The 17,389-nt window shown below is 33.2% G+C and overlaps 1 protein-coding gene across 1 annotated transcript; it reads left to right on the top strand.

The window, feature by feature from the left end:
- The first annotated feature begins 4,152 nt into the window (after window positions 1–4,152).
- LOC127711373 (uncharacterized) lies at window positions 4,153–15,929 on the top strand. The gene is made up of 6 exons (XM_052217405.1): window positions 4,153–4,341; window positions 5,497–5,575; window positions 7,251–7,404; window positions 9,555–9,675; window positions 11,858–11,904; window positions 13,395–15,929. The coding sequence occupies exons 1-6, from the start codon at window positions 4,212–4,214 to the stop codon at window positions 14,532–14,534; spliced, it is 1,671 nt and encodes a 556-aa protein (XP_052073365.1). The 5' UTR covers window positions 4,153–4,211; the 3' UTR covers window positions 14,535–15,929.
- Window positions 15,930–17,389: the final 1,460 nt, after the last annotated feature.

The raw sequence follows: 17,389 nt of genomic DNA, 5'->3' as shown, positions 1-17,389 counted from the left end.
TTGTAATTTAATTAATTACATTGCCAAAACAGTTTTAAACTGTGTAATGGTAATTAGTGCAGGCGCGGATCCAGAGCTTAAAGGGGGGGGGTTGAGAAGCATTTTTGAACATTATAGAAGTTTTCTTAATTGTTAACTAAACTTTATGTTTTCAATAATTGGCACACTTTTTGTTCATCCGTCATATGGTTACTCAAAATTGAATTTTTAGATTAGTTTAATTATTTATTTCCAGATAAAAATACTTCAATAAATGAAAATTGGCAAACATTGAGTGTACAAAGTTATCCTTTAAAAGAGTCTATTGTTGATAATTTCATCCTGATGTTATAGGCTCTAGCATACTGATCGATCACTGCACTTTTGACAATTTCCATGCTGATATGAATATGCATTTCTTCTTTCCTCTACATGTATATCTTCCTCCAATAGTTGGAGTACACCAACCTTACTGAATTAAGGTTGGTTAATCCTTATAAAAATTATTAATTGAATACCTAACTATTTAAAAATAACATTATGTACAGTTAAATCCCTGCAAAGATAATAATAATAAAAGCATTAAAGCAAGGCCATTGAGTCTCTTGCTTGTCATGGTTGATCGCAAATAGGTCTTTAAGAGTTTGAAAGAGCTGAAAGTCTTGTAATTCTCTGTTTCCGTGAAATTTACATTCACCATTTACCTTTACCAAATTCTGTGTCCGAGGTTGTGGCCAGTAGCGAACAAAACGCAAAATTTGCAGTCAATTCCGTCGGTGAAGTTAAATAGGTAATAGTGCAGCCACGCATATTTGAAGCATCTTTTAAACCCGTACATTTCTCGTTTAGGAAAAGGAAAAAAACTATGATAAGTGGTTGCCAGTTTTCAATTAGAATGCTATACATATCAGCACTAGGTACAGATGTGGAAATAAAGTTTGCAATATCTTTAGATTCAGCAGGTGTCGCAGCAGTTGCAGAATTTAAAAAAAATAATAAAAAAAATCTTATGGATATTATAGAATGAGAAAGTATTTTTCTTCAAATCAAGCTATCAGAAAAACGTCGTTTTAATTCTTAAACCAACAAAGTAATAAAATATAGGATAGCAGCCTTGGATGGTTTAAATTAAATCCTTTGATCCTCTATTTATTTTCCCCCAGGCCAATGTAATTATGACATGTGTGTATTTAACGGAGTGTAGTGACAATGTGTCACTCAATTAAGTGCTCACTGAATATTCAATTTTTAATAAAGATAACATTAAAAAAAGAAATGATTAAGTGATTGTATGCTTTTTGTTCGCAAAAAATATTTCAAGATTTTCAAGTCGGGTTCGGTTTCCCGAAACCCCCCCCCCCCCCCCCCCCCAAGCCCCCCTAAATCGGCTAGTGTAGTGTAATTGATCATTTTTGTCTCGCCTGCGACGAAAGTCGCAGAACGTGAGACATAGGTATTACTATCCGACGGCGGCGTAAACTAACTGTATAAAGCTTTATATTTCAGAAGGTAGAAGACCTGGATGCTTCATACTTTGTATGCAGATACCTTATGTTACGAACTTTCCGTCTGTCATATGTCCTATGTCCTTGACCTTATTTTCATGGTTCAGCGACTGCTTGAAAAAAAAGTTTAGTTTTTTTGTTATGTAAATTTCTCACTTATTATGAGTAATAGGATAACTATATTTGGTATATGGGTTCCTTGCAACGTCTACATGTCCATCATGGATCAGTGATCAAGGTTAAAGTTACATGATTAGGTCCGTTTCTCAGATACTACAAGCAGTAGGTCAGCTATATGTGGTGTATGGAATGATTATAAGGGATACATGTCAGTCTGGCAGGTTTCATCTGACCTTGACCTCATTTTCACAATTCATTGGTCAATGTTAAGTTTTTGTGTTTTGGTCTGTTTTTCTAATACTATAAGCCATTGGTCAACTATATTTGGTGTATGGAATGATTGTAAGGTGTACATGTCTGTCTGGCAGGTGTCATTTGTCCTTGACCTATTTTCATGGTTCATTGGTCAATGTTAAGTTTTTGTGTTTTGGTCTGTTTTTCTAATACTATAAGCAATAGGTCAACTATATTTGGTGTATGGAATGATTGTAAGGTGTACATGTCTGACTGGCAGGTGTCATTTGTCCTTGACCTCATTTTCATGGTTCATTGGTCAATGTTAAGTTTTTGTGTTTTGGTCTGTTTTTCTAATACTATAAGCAATAGGTCAACTATATTTGGTGTATGGAATGATTGTACGGCCTACATGTTTGTCTGATAGGGTTTATCTCACCTTGACTTCATGTTCATTCATCATTAAAATGTTAATTTAATGTAAAGCTTATATATATATATATATATTAACTTATTTTTTTTACTTTCAACATAAATTCAATTATGAACACTAAAACAGGCGAGACATTTCAGTGTGTCCACTCTTGTTGCAATGTAATGTGTAATTCAATTAATTACATTCCAATGTAATTGACCCCAAGTCTGGATAGAAACTTAAATAAGCAAAAATGATCAGCAAGAGAAGATGCACATTTAAGACAATGTGGAGGAATTTTTTACGACGACTTCTTATTGGAGTTATTGCCCTTTAATGACGATTTTTACCAATTTATTTTGCATTTTGCCATAAATGATAAAAATTATAATAGATAAATAGAAACTTTAAATAACAAAAATGATCAGCAAGGCAAGTTTTTGATTTGGTTAGTTTAAGGGGAACCCCTCATGATAAGGCAATAATAATTGGTGTGCACAAAATGTAGTTGTATCAGCATAAAGACAACTCATATCCATGCAGACTATTTGTCACTGGCCCCACAGTCATAGTCTATTGACTTTAAAATAATTATTGGATAGTTCTCATTATGCCAGTTTAAGGGGAATCAATCATGAGAAGTCAATGAAATTTGGTATGCAGTTGTATTAGCATTGGCACATTTAGCAGTCAGAGCTCAGACATAAATAAGTCTAAATCTGCTTTTGACTCATAGGGGTCTAAATATGTAGGTTTCAAGATTTATCTCCCTTTAATTTGAGACAAATTATGACTTCAATAAGTCAATTAGTGTTAAGCAAGAAATATTTGACCTAAATTAAAAAGTTGCAAATATTGACTCTTACAAGTCGATAAGTTACCAAAATTGGTCAACTTCAAGACCCACGCATATTTATAAAAAGGTCAAGCATCTACATGAAATTATGACAACATTGAAAGACAATGCTTTGTCTTCTAAAGAAAATTATGCATGAGAGCCTAAAAAAACAGAGATAATGTTTATTTACTTTACAATGCAAAAATCTATAACCACACAAAATGAGGAAAATAATCTTATGATAAGTAAAAATGTTCAATGAGATAATTAAATATAGATAGCGCAGGTCCTTGTGAACTCTCAGACAGGTTTATGAAGTCATAGGTGGTGCACTTTGGCCTCCAATTAAAATTAAGCCTTTTCATAAACATAAATAGACCTAAACAAGTCTGTTATTTTTTCTGACTTAAATAAGTCTGAAAATGAATACACATTTTTATAATAATTAAATACATTTTTTGACTTCTGTAAGTCAAAAACAAAAAAAAACGACTTGTTTATGTCTGAGCTCTGACTGTTTAGAGCTTACTTTTGAAATAAGAATGCTCTAAATGTGGCAAGAAAGTGAACAGCTGTTTATAGTTAACTCCATTTCATCTACGGTCTTGGTGGCCATGGGGTCTAATGTTCTAACTAGTTCATCTGCTGTACTGAGGTTGTGACTTCGAACCCCGCACGGGTCAGGTGCGTTTGACTCCAATCTTAATTAAAAAGGATTGCCATTTTCCTGCTGAAGGTTGAAGGTTTTCTAAGGGCATTCCAGCTTCCTCCACCAATAAAAAGTAAGGTTTTTACACCAGCAATCAATCGAAAGCCATTTTGACTATGTTTAGAAAATGTTGGTTAATGTCAATACATTTTTAAAGGTATTGCTTTTTTTTGTGCAGATGACTGTTATACTACAATAGAAGCTACATCTGGACACATCTTGTCTCCAGTATATGATGAAAAGAAGAAAATCCTGCAGTGTGATTGGATGATTATTGTTCCAGACAATTATGTCATTAGGTTAAAGTTCTTGGCATTTGACCTCCCTTTGATGTCAAATGATAGGTGCTTAGATGGATTTATCCTTTATGGTTCCTATGACAGCAAGAATCGTAGGGTCAACGGTCATGATATGTGTGGCAAGGCCATTCCTGAAGTGTATGTTTCCATTAGCAACAGGATTTGGATTTATTTCCAGATTATAAATCATGCAAAATCCAAATTTGAACTGATCTTTGATGCCATACCAGTTGAAAAGCATGGTAAGAAAAATAATAAAAGTATATGTGTACCTTGTGTAATTGTTGTTAAATATTAATTAAAGATGTGTGGTATACATCAATGAGATAGCAACCTAACTGGTTTCTGGACAAAAACTTAAAGCTTCCCCCACATCATTTGAAATTAGAAAATGTTGTTAAGGACAACTTCACATAGATCCAGTTTGAGTTTGACTCAATTTGCTTTTGTCTGTTTAGACATGTTAGAGTTATGTCCCTTAAAAAAACTGAATATAGACAAATTTTTGTCAGGGAATCATTTGAAATTTGGAAATGTTGTCCAATGCTTTGAAAAGAAACATTATCTTTTGTAAGAGTAGGGCTTCTTTATAGTATTAACTTTAAAGTATAAATAAAGATGTATCAAGATGTTGAAAGTTCACATCAAATTTATTATTAGTTCTGCTGATTAGATTTTCTCAGAAATTTATTGATGGATGTAAGTTTCAATACAAACAAACAATAATCGCTTATTAATTTTACTGCAAAAAAGAAAAATGACTAATAAAAAATAAATTTAAAGTAAGTTAGCTCCTATATTTATATTACCTGTAAGATATTTTTGTACTGCTGGATAGAGATTTTTTTATTTATTAGAGCTATTTTCCTAATGCATGTATTTCAAAGGTTTGGTTGGCTTGCTTGCTTTGTTTGTATAGCTTGCTTTGTATAAATGTTTGCTCAAGCATTGTAATTAATATTGACATCTGCAATCAGTAGATGACGGGGCTTCAGCTTGTATACATTTATACTCTGCATTATACTTAACATCCGATAACATTTAAGTATAATGTATACAAGCTGAAGCCCTGTCTATCTCTTAATGATTGCAGATGTCAATCTGAATTACAATGCTTCAGCAAACATGTATACAAACAAGGCAAGCAAGCCAACCAAACCTTTAAGCTACAAGCATTAGGAAAATAGCTCTAATCCTGCAAAATACTTTTCATTTTGATTACATGTATGTTAGAATTGATTTTAGAGAAAAGAGTTAAACTAAAATTTTGCACCTACACACCTTTTTTGTCACCTATAATTCCCCCAAAACTAGAAATTTAATTGTAGCCTTAACAAACAAACCTGAGATTCATGTATCATAGAAATGAATACATTTCATTTTACTGTATATTGCAGAGGGATCAGATTTATCACTGTTGGCATTGCTGGTAATCTTTATACCAGTGATTGCAGCTGTTTCCTTCTGTTATGTTAAGTAAGTATATATTGAAAATTAAGATATATTTCATTTTATTGTGAGCTGTTCATTTTGTTGAGTGGAGTGCCTCAAAAAGAGATGTTTTTTTTTGCTGCAAGGTTAGTAGGTTGAATGACAATTTTTACCTTATTTTTGTATTTTGAGCAAAAACTAGTAGATGGAGAGAAAGGGAAACAGAAAAAAATTATCAGCAATAAAAGATCAACAAAAAAGAGGTCTTAGTCATGAATTATATTCGCCTTTAATGTTAGAGAGTTGTTGAAAATGCAGGTAAATCCATGTGAGCGATTCATGCTTTTTAGAGCCTCTATTCCTTTGATTAAAAAGATGCATCATACCTATTAGCTCTATGCAGTCAAACCTGTATGTAAAGGTCACCCTCCCAACAAGAGAAATCTGACCTTATAAGAGAGGTAACCTTTGTATTTAGGTTCAAAATGCGTATATATTTAGTTACATGTATTAATATTACTGGCCGAGATTTTAATAAAACCTTTTGCAAAGAAGCATCTTCAAGGCGTCTGTTTGACTGTGAGGAATATATTAATTTGTAAACAAGTTTGGTCAGAAAGAAGACATTAAATCTGATGCCTTGTGAAAGAGAGAGTCATACTTTCTGCACATTAAAAAACCCATGTTACAACCCTCAAGGCTTAGATTTCTGTCCAGATCCAACATATTAACATCTTCCAGTGGCAGTCCAAAATTTTCACCCTCAGGGGTGGATTCAGGCAGGGGCGTGGCGGGCGTGCGCCCCCCTAAAATTTGCAAAGCATGGGTTGTCCTCAGCTTAATAAAGAATATTTCGATAATTTTACCTCCAAAAAAATTTAAGCTTGCACCCCCCCTAAACTAAAATCCTGGATCCGCCCCTGACCCTTCATCCTTGCTGACCCCTTCCTTGCAGAACCTAGTGTGCTAACTGTTAATTTGTTGTCATCCTGAACAGACATGATATATTTTCCACTGGGCATAAAGCAATCAATCAAGCTTCTTTATCAGAAATTATTTGCACCAATAAAATCAATTGTTATGTGACTAAAAAACCCATGTTACAACATGATACATGATACTATTAGCTTAATATCATAATTTATTTGAAAGTTAAGTATAAATATAGATTATCAGGTTTTCTACACTTTGATATCGTAAAATATCAGACGCAGTCCACAATGTGAACCTTTTTGGTGAGTGAGAGCAGGGAGTCAGTAAAAAAGCTTCACATTGTGTCGAGTGATTGAGATTTTACAATATCTATACGTAGAAAACCTGATAATCTGTTTATCGTTCCATTACTGGTCTTTCCTCTTTCCTTAGACAAGTTTACACTTGACAAAAGCAAGCTTGATAATGTTTCCTCACACATTGTGATGTCGCTGATAACTTCTCCTCAGACATTGTGACGTCGCTGATAATGCCTGCTCACTTCTCAAAGACATGAAACGAGAGTTATGGATCACTAAACAGGGTGATGTAGGCAAAGGGAAGGACGATAAATATATATATAACTTAGAAAAAGAATACACAGCTGTAATAAAGCTTGGAACTGTTTAGATATATATGCCATTTTGGTCAATTTGCCTTCTACAATACGAGTTCAATTTCTTTAATATAATGTTTGATTTCATGTGGATATCTGCCCGATTGCACTTCTTTTATTTTGATATTTCAGGAAGAAAAAACGAAAAAAAGAGAAGAGAATTGAAGTTCAAGTGTATGACAGATTTAGACAGAAACATCAAAGAAATAGAACACTGCTATTGACAAAAAAAGTAAATAATGGACAGAAAAACAACCAGAACAATCAGAACAGTATCAAAATCAGGGTATTACTATCTTCCTTTATGTTGTTCATTAAGACCGTTGATAAATATGATTTCGAAAGACCTATTTTGTTTGTTTCTGTCTGACAAAATATCAGAAATATGTCAGAGAAAGTAATAGAAAGACTTAATGTTTTCTGCTAAAGTCATCACAAGAAAACCAAAAAAGAAAAACTTATGGTAGACCATTGATTTTTTTGCATGATCTTTGCTAAACGGTGTTTTATAATCCCTCTCAGTCATTTTTTAGACACTTTTTAGCTCACCGGTTTCGGGCCCCATGTGAGCTTATGCCATCACTTGGCGTCTGTCGTCGTCGTCTGTCGTCGTAAACTATTTCAAAAATCTTCTCCTCTGAAACTACTGGGCCAAATACCTTCAAACTTTAACTAAATGTTCCTTAGGGTATCTAGTTTATAAATTGTATCCGAAGTTTTGATCCATCGACAAACATGTCCACCATGGCTAAAAATAGAACATAGGGGTCAAATGCAGTTTTTGGCTTATATCTTAAAAACTAAAGCTTTTAGAGCAATCTAAAATGGGGTAAAATTGTTCAATTGGTCAAGATCTATCGGCCATGAAATTATCAGACGAATCGAACAACCCATTGTTGGGTTTCTGCCACCAAATTGGTAGTTTTAACAAAATTTTGCAGTTTTTTGTTATTATCTTGAATATTATTATAGATAGATATAAACTGTAAGCTGCAATAATGTTCAGCAAAGTAAGATCTACAAAAAAAGTTAATCTGTTCAAAATTGTCAATTGACCCCTTAAGGAGTTATTGCCCTTTAAAGACAATTTTACACAATTTGTTCATCAAGTTTGCTAACATTTAAAAATCTTCTCCTCTGAAATACAGGTGAGCGATTCAGGCTCTTGAGAGCCTCTTGTTTTTAGCTCACCTGGCCCGCTTGGCCAAGTGAGCTTTTCTCATCACTTGGCGTCCGTCGTCCATTGTCGTCGTCGTTAGCTATTTACAAAAATCTTCTCCTCTGAAAGCACTGGGCCAAATTTAACCAAACTTGGCCACAATCATCATTAGGGTATCTAGTTTAAAAAATGTGTCCAATGACCCTGCCAACCAACTAAGATGGCCTCCATGGCTAAAAATAGAACATAGGGGTAAAATGTAGATTTTGGCTTATATCTCTGAAACCAAAGCATTTAGAGTAAATCTGACATAGGGAAAACTGATTATCAGGTCAAGAAAATTTCAGACAAATCTGACAACCTGTTGGGTTGCTGCCCCTGAATTGGTAATTTTAAGGATATTTTGCAGTTTTTGGTTATTATCTTGAATATTATTATAGATAGAGATAAACTGTAAACAGCATTAATGTTCAGCAAAGTAAGATCTACAAATAAGTCGTCATGACCAAAATTGTCAGTTGACCCCTTTAGGAGTTATTGCCCTTTATAGTCAATTTTTAACAATTTTTCGTAAATTTTTGTAATCTTTTACAAAAATCTTCTTCTCTGAAACTACTGAGACAAATTTAACCATACTTGGCCATAATCATTATTAGGGTATATTGTTTAAAAAATTTGTCCGATGACCCCGCCTTCCAACCATCATTGCCGACTTGGTTAAAAATAGAACATAAGGGTAAAATGCAGTTTTTGGTTTATATCTCTGAAACTAAAGCATTTAGAGCAAATCTGACAGGTGGCAAAAATGTTCATCAGATTTAGAGTTATCTGCCCTGAAATTTTCAGACCAATCTGTCAGCCCGTTGTTGGGTTGCTACCCCTGAGTTAGTAATTTTACAGAAATTTTGCCTCTTAGAGGAAGGTATATACAAATGCACATATTGTTCTGTCTGTAGCGAATTGGTTTCCAGATGATAACTAAAGTACAGCTAAAACCAAATCTTTTGACTGTAGGAGGTTTGATAAGAGCCATTATTCATGTTATTTGGCCCCTGAAATAGAAAAAATCAATAATTTGTCCAAGCCTTTCAAAACTATGTTAATTTTATTGATAAATGAACCAGTTGCTTTAATCTGGAAACTTAAGTCCAAAATAGACAGTTGTGATGTATTTATGACGTCATAGATACATCACAACTGACCATTTTGGACATAAGTTTCCAATTAAAGCAACTGGTTTATTTATCAATAAAAACAACATAATTTTTAAATTCTAGGTTTCTAGACCGTCTGAAGATTTTGACAATTCCCACAGGAGGTATTTTGATCCTGAAATGTCTTCCATTAGAGGATCAGGAGAATATGCAATGGCACCAGGACAGTTCTGTGTACATAGAGGTATGTAAAAGGTACATGCTACATTTTTGAAATATTTTTCAGCACTGTTCAAAGTACTGGTCATAACATTGAAATATTTGGCTGAAGATACAAAAGGGACAATCAAAGTTCAAAAGTGGAAGAGAAACCAGCATAACCATGAAAAAAAAATAGATGAAGAAAAAAAAGTCTACAAAATACTGCATAGAAAATGAGACTGAGGAGCAACACTTACCCAGCCAAAAACTGGGTTATCTGTAGTCCTGGAGACTATAAAAATAAGGAGATGTGGTATGATTGCCAATGAGACAACTATCCACCAGAGTTCAAATAAAGTAGATATGTAAGCAATAATAGGCCACTGTACAACCTTCAACAATGAGAAAAACCTGTATACCTTATAGTTGGCTATAAAAGGCCCCTACATGAAAAATGTGAGTATTTAAACAGGGAAATTTTCGTGGCAGTTTTATTTTCGCTTTTTTCACTGTAAGATTGGTAACGCGAAAATAAAAATTCCGCGAATTTTTCAAGAACTGATTCAAAGAATGAAGACAATCTATTAACATACTAATAGGATTATGTATACAGGGCCAGTTTATAACAACAATTTTTCAGATGACAGATCTATATATATCACAAATTAAAACTTTATTTCTAAATGAAAGGCAGTGTTAGAAACCAACACCTTTAACTCATGACATTCAAGTTGATATGAAATCTATTATATTGTAAGGAACCGAAAATTATTGATATTGTTATATAAACATCACTCGTGACAATTAGATAAATGACACCTTCAATCATTTTTTAATTGATAACCGCATTTAATCTTCTACACTAATCAATAAGATCAAAAGATTGATTAATTAGCCGTAATCCTTGCAGCTTCTTACTGAATTGAAAGCATTCTTTTCTGTTAATAGTGTATATGTTTTTACAAATAAACATAAATGTAGCGGTTTACTTTAACTTGAAATATACATGTGTATCAATGAATGACGAAAACTGTTCACTTTGTTTAGACAAAAAGGTATTTGATTGATTTCCAGCACTTGCTTTAGGTTGCATTTCTGTAAATATAGACAATGCAATTTCCCATAGGAACTCCCTTTACGGCTAAAACTGTGCCACTTTACTATGAAGTTTCGTGAAAAATTATATCCTAGAATGGAAAGTTGATATGCACTACTATTTTATTCAAAGGTCAAAACATATGGCTGTGCGGCATATTTTCAACATTTATACGCCCCGAACTTCTAAGAGTTTAAACTTATACTTAAGTTCTGTACTACCCCTAACTTCACTTAAGTTGACCCTCAGAATTCAAAATTCCCTGCAACTATGTGTAAATATACTGGTAACATTCCCAAGTTATGTCTCTATGAGATGAAACAGAGATCATATCTGGGAACCAGTACGTAAACAGACAAAATATCTATGAATATTATATATCTCCCCAAAAGATCGTGGTTTGTGAAACAGCTGTATTTACAAAGTACAACCTATATGATATGTGCATAACTATGTCCTTTGAAAATTATTTACTAAATTTTGTACAGGCCTCCTACAAATCGCGAATTCATAACGGCACGAATTAAGATTCAGTTTGTAAATTGCGAAATAAAGACTTTGCAAAAATTTCCCGGTTTACAGTATTCATACATTCGCCTACAAGATCTGTGGAAAGCAATTGTGAAAAACACCAAATATTGAAATTACTTAACATTGGGGTTTTAATTAGTGGATATTTTTATTGAAAAAGCATAAACAATTATGGTACATAAGATTGTTCAAAAGTGTACACACAAAATTTGAATGAATAATTCCTGATTTAAGCAAAATTTCTTTTAGCAAGATGTGGGTGGTAAAGAGTTATATTTGGACAATGTGTTTGCAATTTTTATTTCACATGTTTTCGTACTTATAGCTCATTATTAATGGTGTTTCTTGCAAATTTGCAAAAAAAACAACATGTAATCCTTTAAAAAAAAAATCCATTTATCATGAAATTGTCGTTTTATTTCCCTTCTTCCCTGCACATACCAACCATTTACGACTTGCTTAGATTTATGGTTGAATTCTTTTTACATGATATTATGTCAGAATTGAATTTCAGATTTACATAATATCCTTCAATGGATTTTAGTATATACATGTAAATAATTGATTTGTTTCAGAGCTGTGTAATATCTATTTTCAGTGATTATGCCCTCTGCAGCTAGTACCGATGGATCTGTTTTCCTAAAGGTAATTTCTATAATAAAAAATCAAAGGATATAGGTTATCCATCCATGACACAAAATTAGTACATGTACAGCAAAAAATACACAAAAAGCAAAGGAACAGCGCTTTAATTGCTGTTCTCCATCTCAAAGTCACAGTGAGGCCTTCAACACAGAGCAAAAAAAAAAAGCTCTCACCTCACTGCAAGTTTAGACAGCCCCTAGCACTGGCTTGAGCGGAATTCTTAGCAAAAATAATTTGGATAGACTTTGTAAGATGTAACATATTTTTGACTTGGTTGCACTTAGAAGGTTGGCAGAAAAAAGAAGGCAACTATGTTGTGCAATCAACTGAACCTATTAGTCTATGTCCTTCAATTCAGGAAAAAACTCTTTTTATCACTTTTTGAAAATGAGTAGTGAGGCTTCGGTAATTTCAAGCTGTATATTTTTATGGAAAAACCTTCTTTCCATCATCAAGTAGAAGAGAAAAATGTGTTAATGATTCTAGAACACTTCACAACTGTTAATTAGCTAAAATCACAAAAAAGAAAAAAAAATTGGAAAAGTTGTGTCTGTCATTAACCAGAAATAGTAAAAGAACATGTAAATAGCAAACAAATACAGTGAGAGTGTGTGGAAAATCTGTACTTTAAATCGTATTTCTGTAAAAAACTTAAATTTATTCATCCCATTATTTTTTGAAAAACCATTAGCTTAAAAAAAACAAAACACACATGCAGCAGTAGCAAACACGAATAACCTACTAAGTTATGTAGTTAATACATCGTTATGCAATGTTATGAAAAGAAAGAAGAAAATTTTAATCAAGCATTTAATTTTGATATTTATCAATATATTTTGGAATTTTTAAATTAGAATTGCATATTAATATATATTTGGAAATTTATAAAAGAGTATTTGAAAAGAAAAAGGGCGCCCTCTACAATTTCAATAACAATCATGGCAAAATCAAGTTTTTATGCCCCACCTACGATAGTAGAGGGGCATTATGTTTTTCGGTCTGTTCGTTCTTTTGTTTGTTTGTCCGTCCTTTTGTCTGTCTGTCTGTCCCGCTTCAGGTTAAAGTTATTGGTCAAGGTAGTTTTTGATGAAGTTGAAGTCCAATCAACTTGAAACTTAGTACACATGTTCCCTATGACATATGACAATACATGACCAAATTCAGTAATGTTGAACTGATTTGATGATAATAGTTAATTTTCAGCAAATTTGGAAACCTGTCATGAGCACCGTTGCCAAAACAACGCATTAAATTTTGATGTCTTATTATCTTCCCCTGCCACTGTATCCTATGCCGTTGCAAACAAAAATTAATCTTTTAGCCAAGTAAATTAAATATTAAGAAACATACAACCAAAGAGAGGTCTTCATTAAGTGCCCTGGAAGTGCAGCAGTTCCTACTCCATTAGTGAGTAGTAGTTATTAAAAATTAAAATAACCAAAGATGAACTTTGATGTGGACTGAAGTTTAATATTATTTTATTATTTCAGGATACACCAGAAGCACAGATGATCTCAAACTGTGGGTCAAGTTTCAGTGGTAACAGTAACTTCCTGTCCATTCCAACTAAATTTAGCCACAGGGCTCCTCTTCCCTCTTACTTGAGTCTGAGACCACAAACATCTGATAGTAGTACCGAGGGCAGTTTAAAGTCATTAACCAAGAGGAAAATGAAAGAGCAGACAATAAAAGCCATGTTTCCAAACCACAAGACTGTAGGAAGTTTAGAGAGTATTGCTGAGCTTCCACCTTATAAAGATCCACCTCCATATTATCGAGGTAAAGATGATAGTTGTTACGATGGTAAAAAGCAATTACCCTCGATGGTATCTGATACATCAGTATTTTCAAATGATCATCCAAAGAAACTCGATAAGAGGCAGAAAAGAAGAAAAACAGAAAACAAGTCTGCATCTTTCATCGCATCAAATAGTAGTAGAAAAAGGTCAAAGGGATCTCTGACATATAATGATGAAAGAAATGGTTATCGTACTGCACTTTTCAGTAGATGTGCAGAGGCACCAGTAGATTCGTATCGACCTGGTACAGGACATCCAACATTTTTGTCAACATCAAACTTCCATAATATGAATAATTTTGTTTCGTCAACTAATTTACAAAGGGGAAAATGGGAAGACATTCATTGCTTGAATGATAGCGGATACAAATTCTCTCAAAATAGCTGCTGTTCATTACAAAACTTAACTGAGATGAAAGAAATGTGTAAAACCATGCCCATCATTCATGTTTCATCGTTTTCATCAGTCATCCAGGAGCATAATACCTTATCATACTCGGCCCATGCCCTGAACCATGCGACAACTGAATTGGGAAGTAGCTCTACCTCCAACAATGAAAACATGTCGTTGATTAACGAGGAAGGAGATATATCAGTAAACAAAGAGTTTGACAATCCTGCTTTTGTGCTGGATGAGTCTCCTCTAAATCAAAACAAACAATTGCAGTTTCACCAAACATGTTCTTTGGATGGAAATAAATCTTTTGTTGATTTAAATAATAACACACAGTTCAATGATACTATGGGGGATAATAAATCCTTCATTGTCAATGATTTTTACCCAGGAGAAAATCATTTTATTGTTCTGGACAGAGGAGAAACTATTGTTTGAGCAGTCAAACTAGGCATGTGTGCTATGTTTTGTCCAGGTTAAAGTTGAGGTAGTTTACCATATGTTTTGGTTTAGGTAGTTTAACCAAGAAAGTATTATCATGTCAACTTGAAGTTTGATACACATGTGATTATGATGTTAATTTTTTAGCTCACCTGGCCCAAAGGGCCAAGTGAGCTTTTCTCATCACTTGGCGTCCGTCGTCGTCCGTCGTCGTTACCTTTTACAAAAATCTTCTCCTCTGAAACTACCGGGCCAAATTAAACCAAACTTGGCCACAATCATCATTGGGGTATCTAGTTTAAAAAATGTGTCCGGTGACCCGGCCAACCAACCAAGATGGCCGCCATGGCTAAAAATAGAACATAGGGGTAAAATGTAGATTATGGCTTATATCTCTGAAACCAAAGCATTTAGAGCAAATCTGACATGGGGGTAAAATTGTTAATCAGGTCAAGATCTATCTGCCCTGAAATTTTCAGATGAATCGGACAACCCATTGTTGGGTTGCTGCCCCTGAATTGGTTATTTTAAGGAAATTTTGCCGTTTTTGGTTATTATCTTGAATATTATTATAGATAGAGATAAACTGTAAACAGCAATAATGTTCAGCAAAGTAAGATCTACAAATAAGTCAACATGACCAAAATGGTCAGTTGACCCCTTAAGGAGTTATTGCCCTTTATAGTCAATTTTTAACCATTTTTCGTAAATTTTTGTAATCTTTTACAAAAATCTTCTCCTCTGAAACTACTAAGACAAATTTAACCAAACTTGTCCACAATCATCACTAGGGTATCTAGTTTAATAAATGTGTCCGGTGACCCAGCCAACCAACCAAGATGGCCGCCATGGCTAAAAATAGAACATAGGGGTAAAATGTAGATTTTGGCTTATATCTCTGAAACCAAAGCATTTAGAGCAAATCTGACATGGGGTAAAAATTGTTCATTAGGTCAAGATCTATCTGCCCTGAAATTTTCAGATGAATCGGGACAACCCATTGTTGGGTTGCTGCCCCTGAATTGGTAATTTTAAGAAAATTTTGCAGCTTTTGGTTATTATCTTGAATATTATTAAAGATAGAGATAAACTGTAAACAGCAATAATGTACAGCAAAGTAAGATCTACAAATAAGTCAACATGACCAAAATTGTCAATTGACCTCTTAAGGAGTTATTGCCCTTTATAGTCAATTTTTTACAATTTTCATAAATTTTTGTAAATTTTTTTCAAAATATTTTCCACTGTAACTACTGGGCCAAGTTCATTACAGATAGAGATAATTGTAAGCAGCAAGAATGTTCAGTAAAGTAAGATCTACAAACACATCACCATCACCAAAACACAATTTTGTCATGAATCCATCTGTGTCCTTTGCTAAATATGCACATAGACCAAGGTGAGCGACACAGGCTCTTTAGACCTCTAGTTGAAGATGTATACAAAATTAGTGTTTTCATTGGGCATGCATGTGGTTCAATAAACATGGCATTGAACATATTAAAAAAAATCTATATATAAAATTTTTTTTTAAAAACATTTATACTCATTTCCAAAAGTCTGAATTTAACTCTAAAATTATTATAGTAGGTTGAATTATACATGTTTCATTGTTTTCATCAGTCATCCAGGAGCATAATACCTTATCGTACTCGGCCCATGCCCTGAACCATGCGACAACTTTTCAAATTTTGTACTGGTTGGGAGTAGATAATATTTTTCTTAATTTTACAGTATGGTCAGTGTAAATTTAAATATATTTTTAGGTCACTATACATCTATCATAACTTATACAATAGAATTCATTCATTTTTAAGATAAACATTTTTTTTTCAATTTTCCCTCTTAATTGCAGGAAATGGTAACCAGTGGTAACAACCATTACTAATAAAGGGAAATAACTTATTATAATTTCAAGGTCAAATTCCGGTTTTTGGGCAGGGGCAATACAAATTTTACTTGTAGAGGTAAAATAAGATACAGTAAATATTGGTGTATGTAATATTTCATAACTGTATTATGGTACAGCACACCTTTTCTCTTGTAGTATGGTATTATAAAACAACTATTGCTAGTCATTATATCTTATAAATGAAAATAGTTTGACTGTTAACAATAACTGCTTATTTAAGACAATCATCTTTTGGATAAATGCTTATTTATACAATTTGTCAATTTTCTTTCTAGTTTATTTTGATACTTGTCTATACACATTGTCATTTTTTTCTAGTATGTTTACTTATTTATTGCTTAATATGTTTAGCAATTTATACATTAAGTTTGCCTCTATGTGATAAATTTATCTATACAATACAGTTACATATTTATTCCATATATACTATATACTTATCTATTTATACAATAAATTTTTACACTTTTTTCCATAGATATTTATACATTCCTTTGTGTAACTTTTCCTTTATTACTGTGATCTCATTTTGTGGAGTTTTTTCATGTGAGAAATAAAAAATAAAATACTCTGATACATCTTAAATGAGTATGTTTTTATATGAATAAAAGGTAAAGCTGTGTATATTTCAGCAACCCAATGACAAAAGGAACCAAAAGAACACACATTCGTGATAATAGACAGATGTCTATACAATATGTCAAACTCCAAAATTTTATTCAAGATGTGAAACAGTAATCTGATGTTCAGTAGTTGTTGTTTGTTGATGTGGTTCATAAGTGTTTCTCGTTTTTTATATAGATTAGACCATTGGTTTTCCTGTTTGAATGGTTTTACACTAGTAATTTTTGGGGCCCTTTATAGCTTGCTGTTCGGTGTGAGCCAAGGCTCTGTGTTGAAGACCGTACTTTGACCTCTAATGGTTTACTTTTATAAATTTTGA

This window comes from Mytilus californianus, unplaced genomic scaffold (assembly GCF_021869535.1).
Source record: "Mytilus californianus isolate M0D057914Y unplaced genomic scaffold, xbMytCali1.0.p SCAF_8, whole genome shotgun sequence".
Lineage (NCBI taxonomy): Eukaryota > Metazoa > Mollusca > Bivalvia > Mytilida > Mytilidae > Mytilus > Mytilus californianus.
This window is presented reverse-complemented; position numbering and strand designations above follow the sequence as displayed.

Excerpts from the sequence above, each read along its gene's own strand:
- LOC127711373 (XM_052217405.1), top strand. The coding sequence starts at position 4,212 with ATGTGTGGCAAGGCCATTCCTGAAGTGTATGTTTCCATTAGCAACAGG. Across the intron at positions 4,342-5,496 it reads CATACCAGTTGAAAAGCATG|AGGGATCAGATTTATCACTG; the intron begins GTAAGAAAAATA and ends TGTATATTGCAG. Across the intron at positions 7,405-9,554 it reads AGAACAGTATCAAAATCAGG|GTTTCTAGACCGTCTGAAGA; the intron begins GTATTACTATCT and ends TTTAAATTCTAG.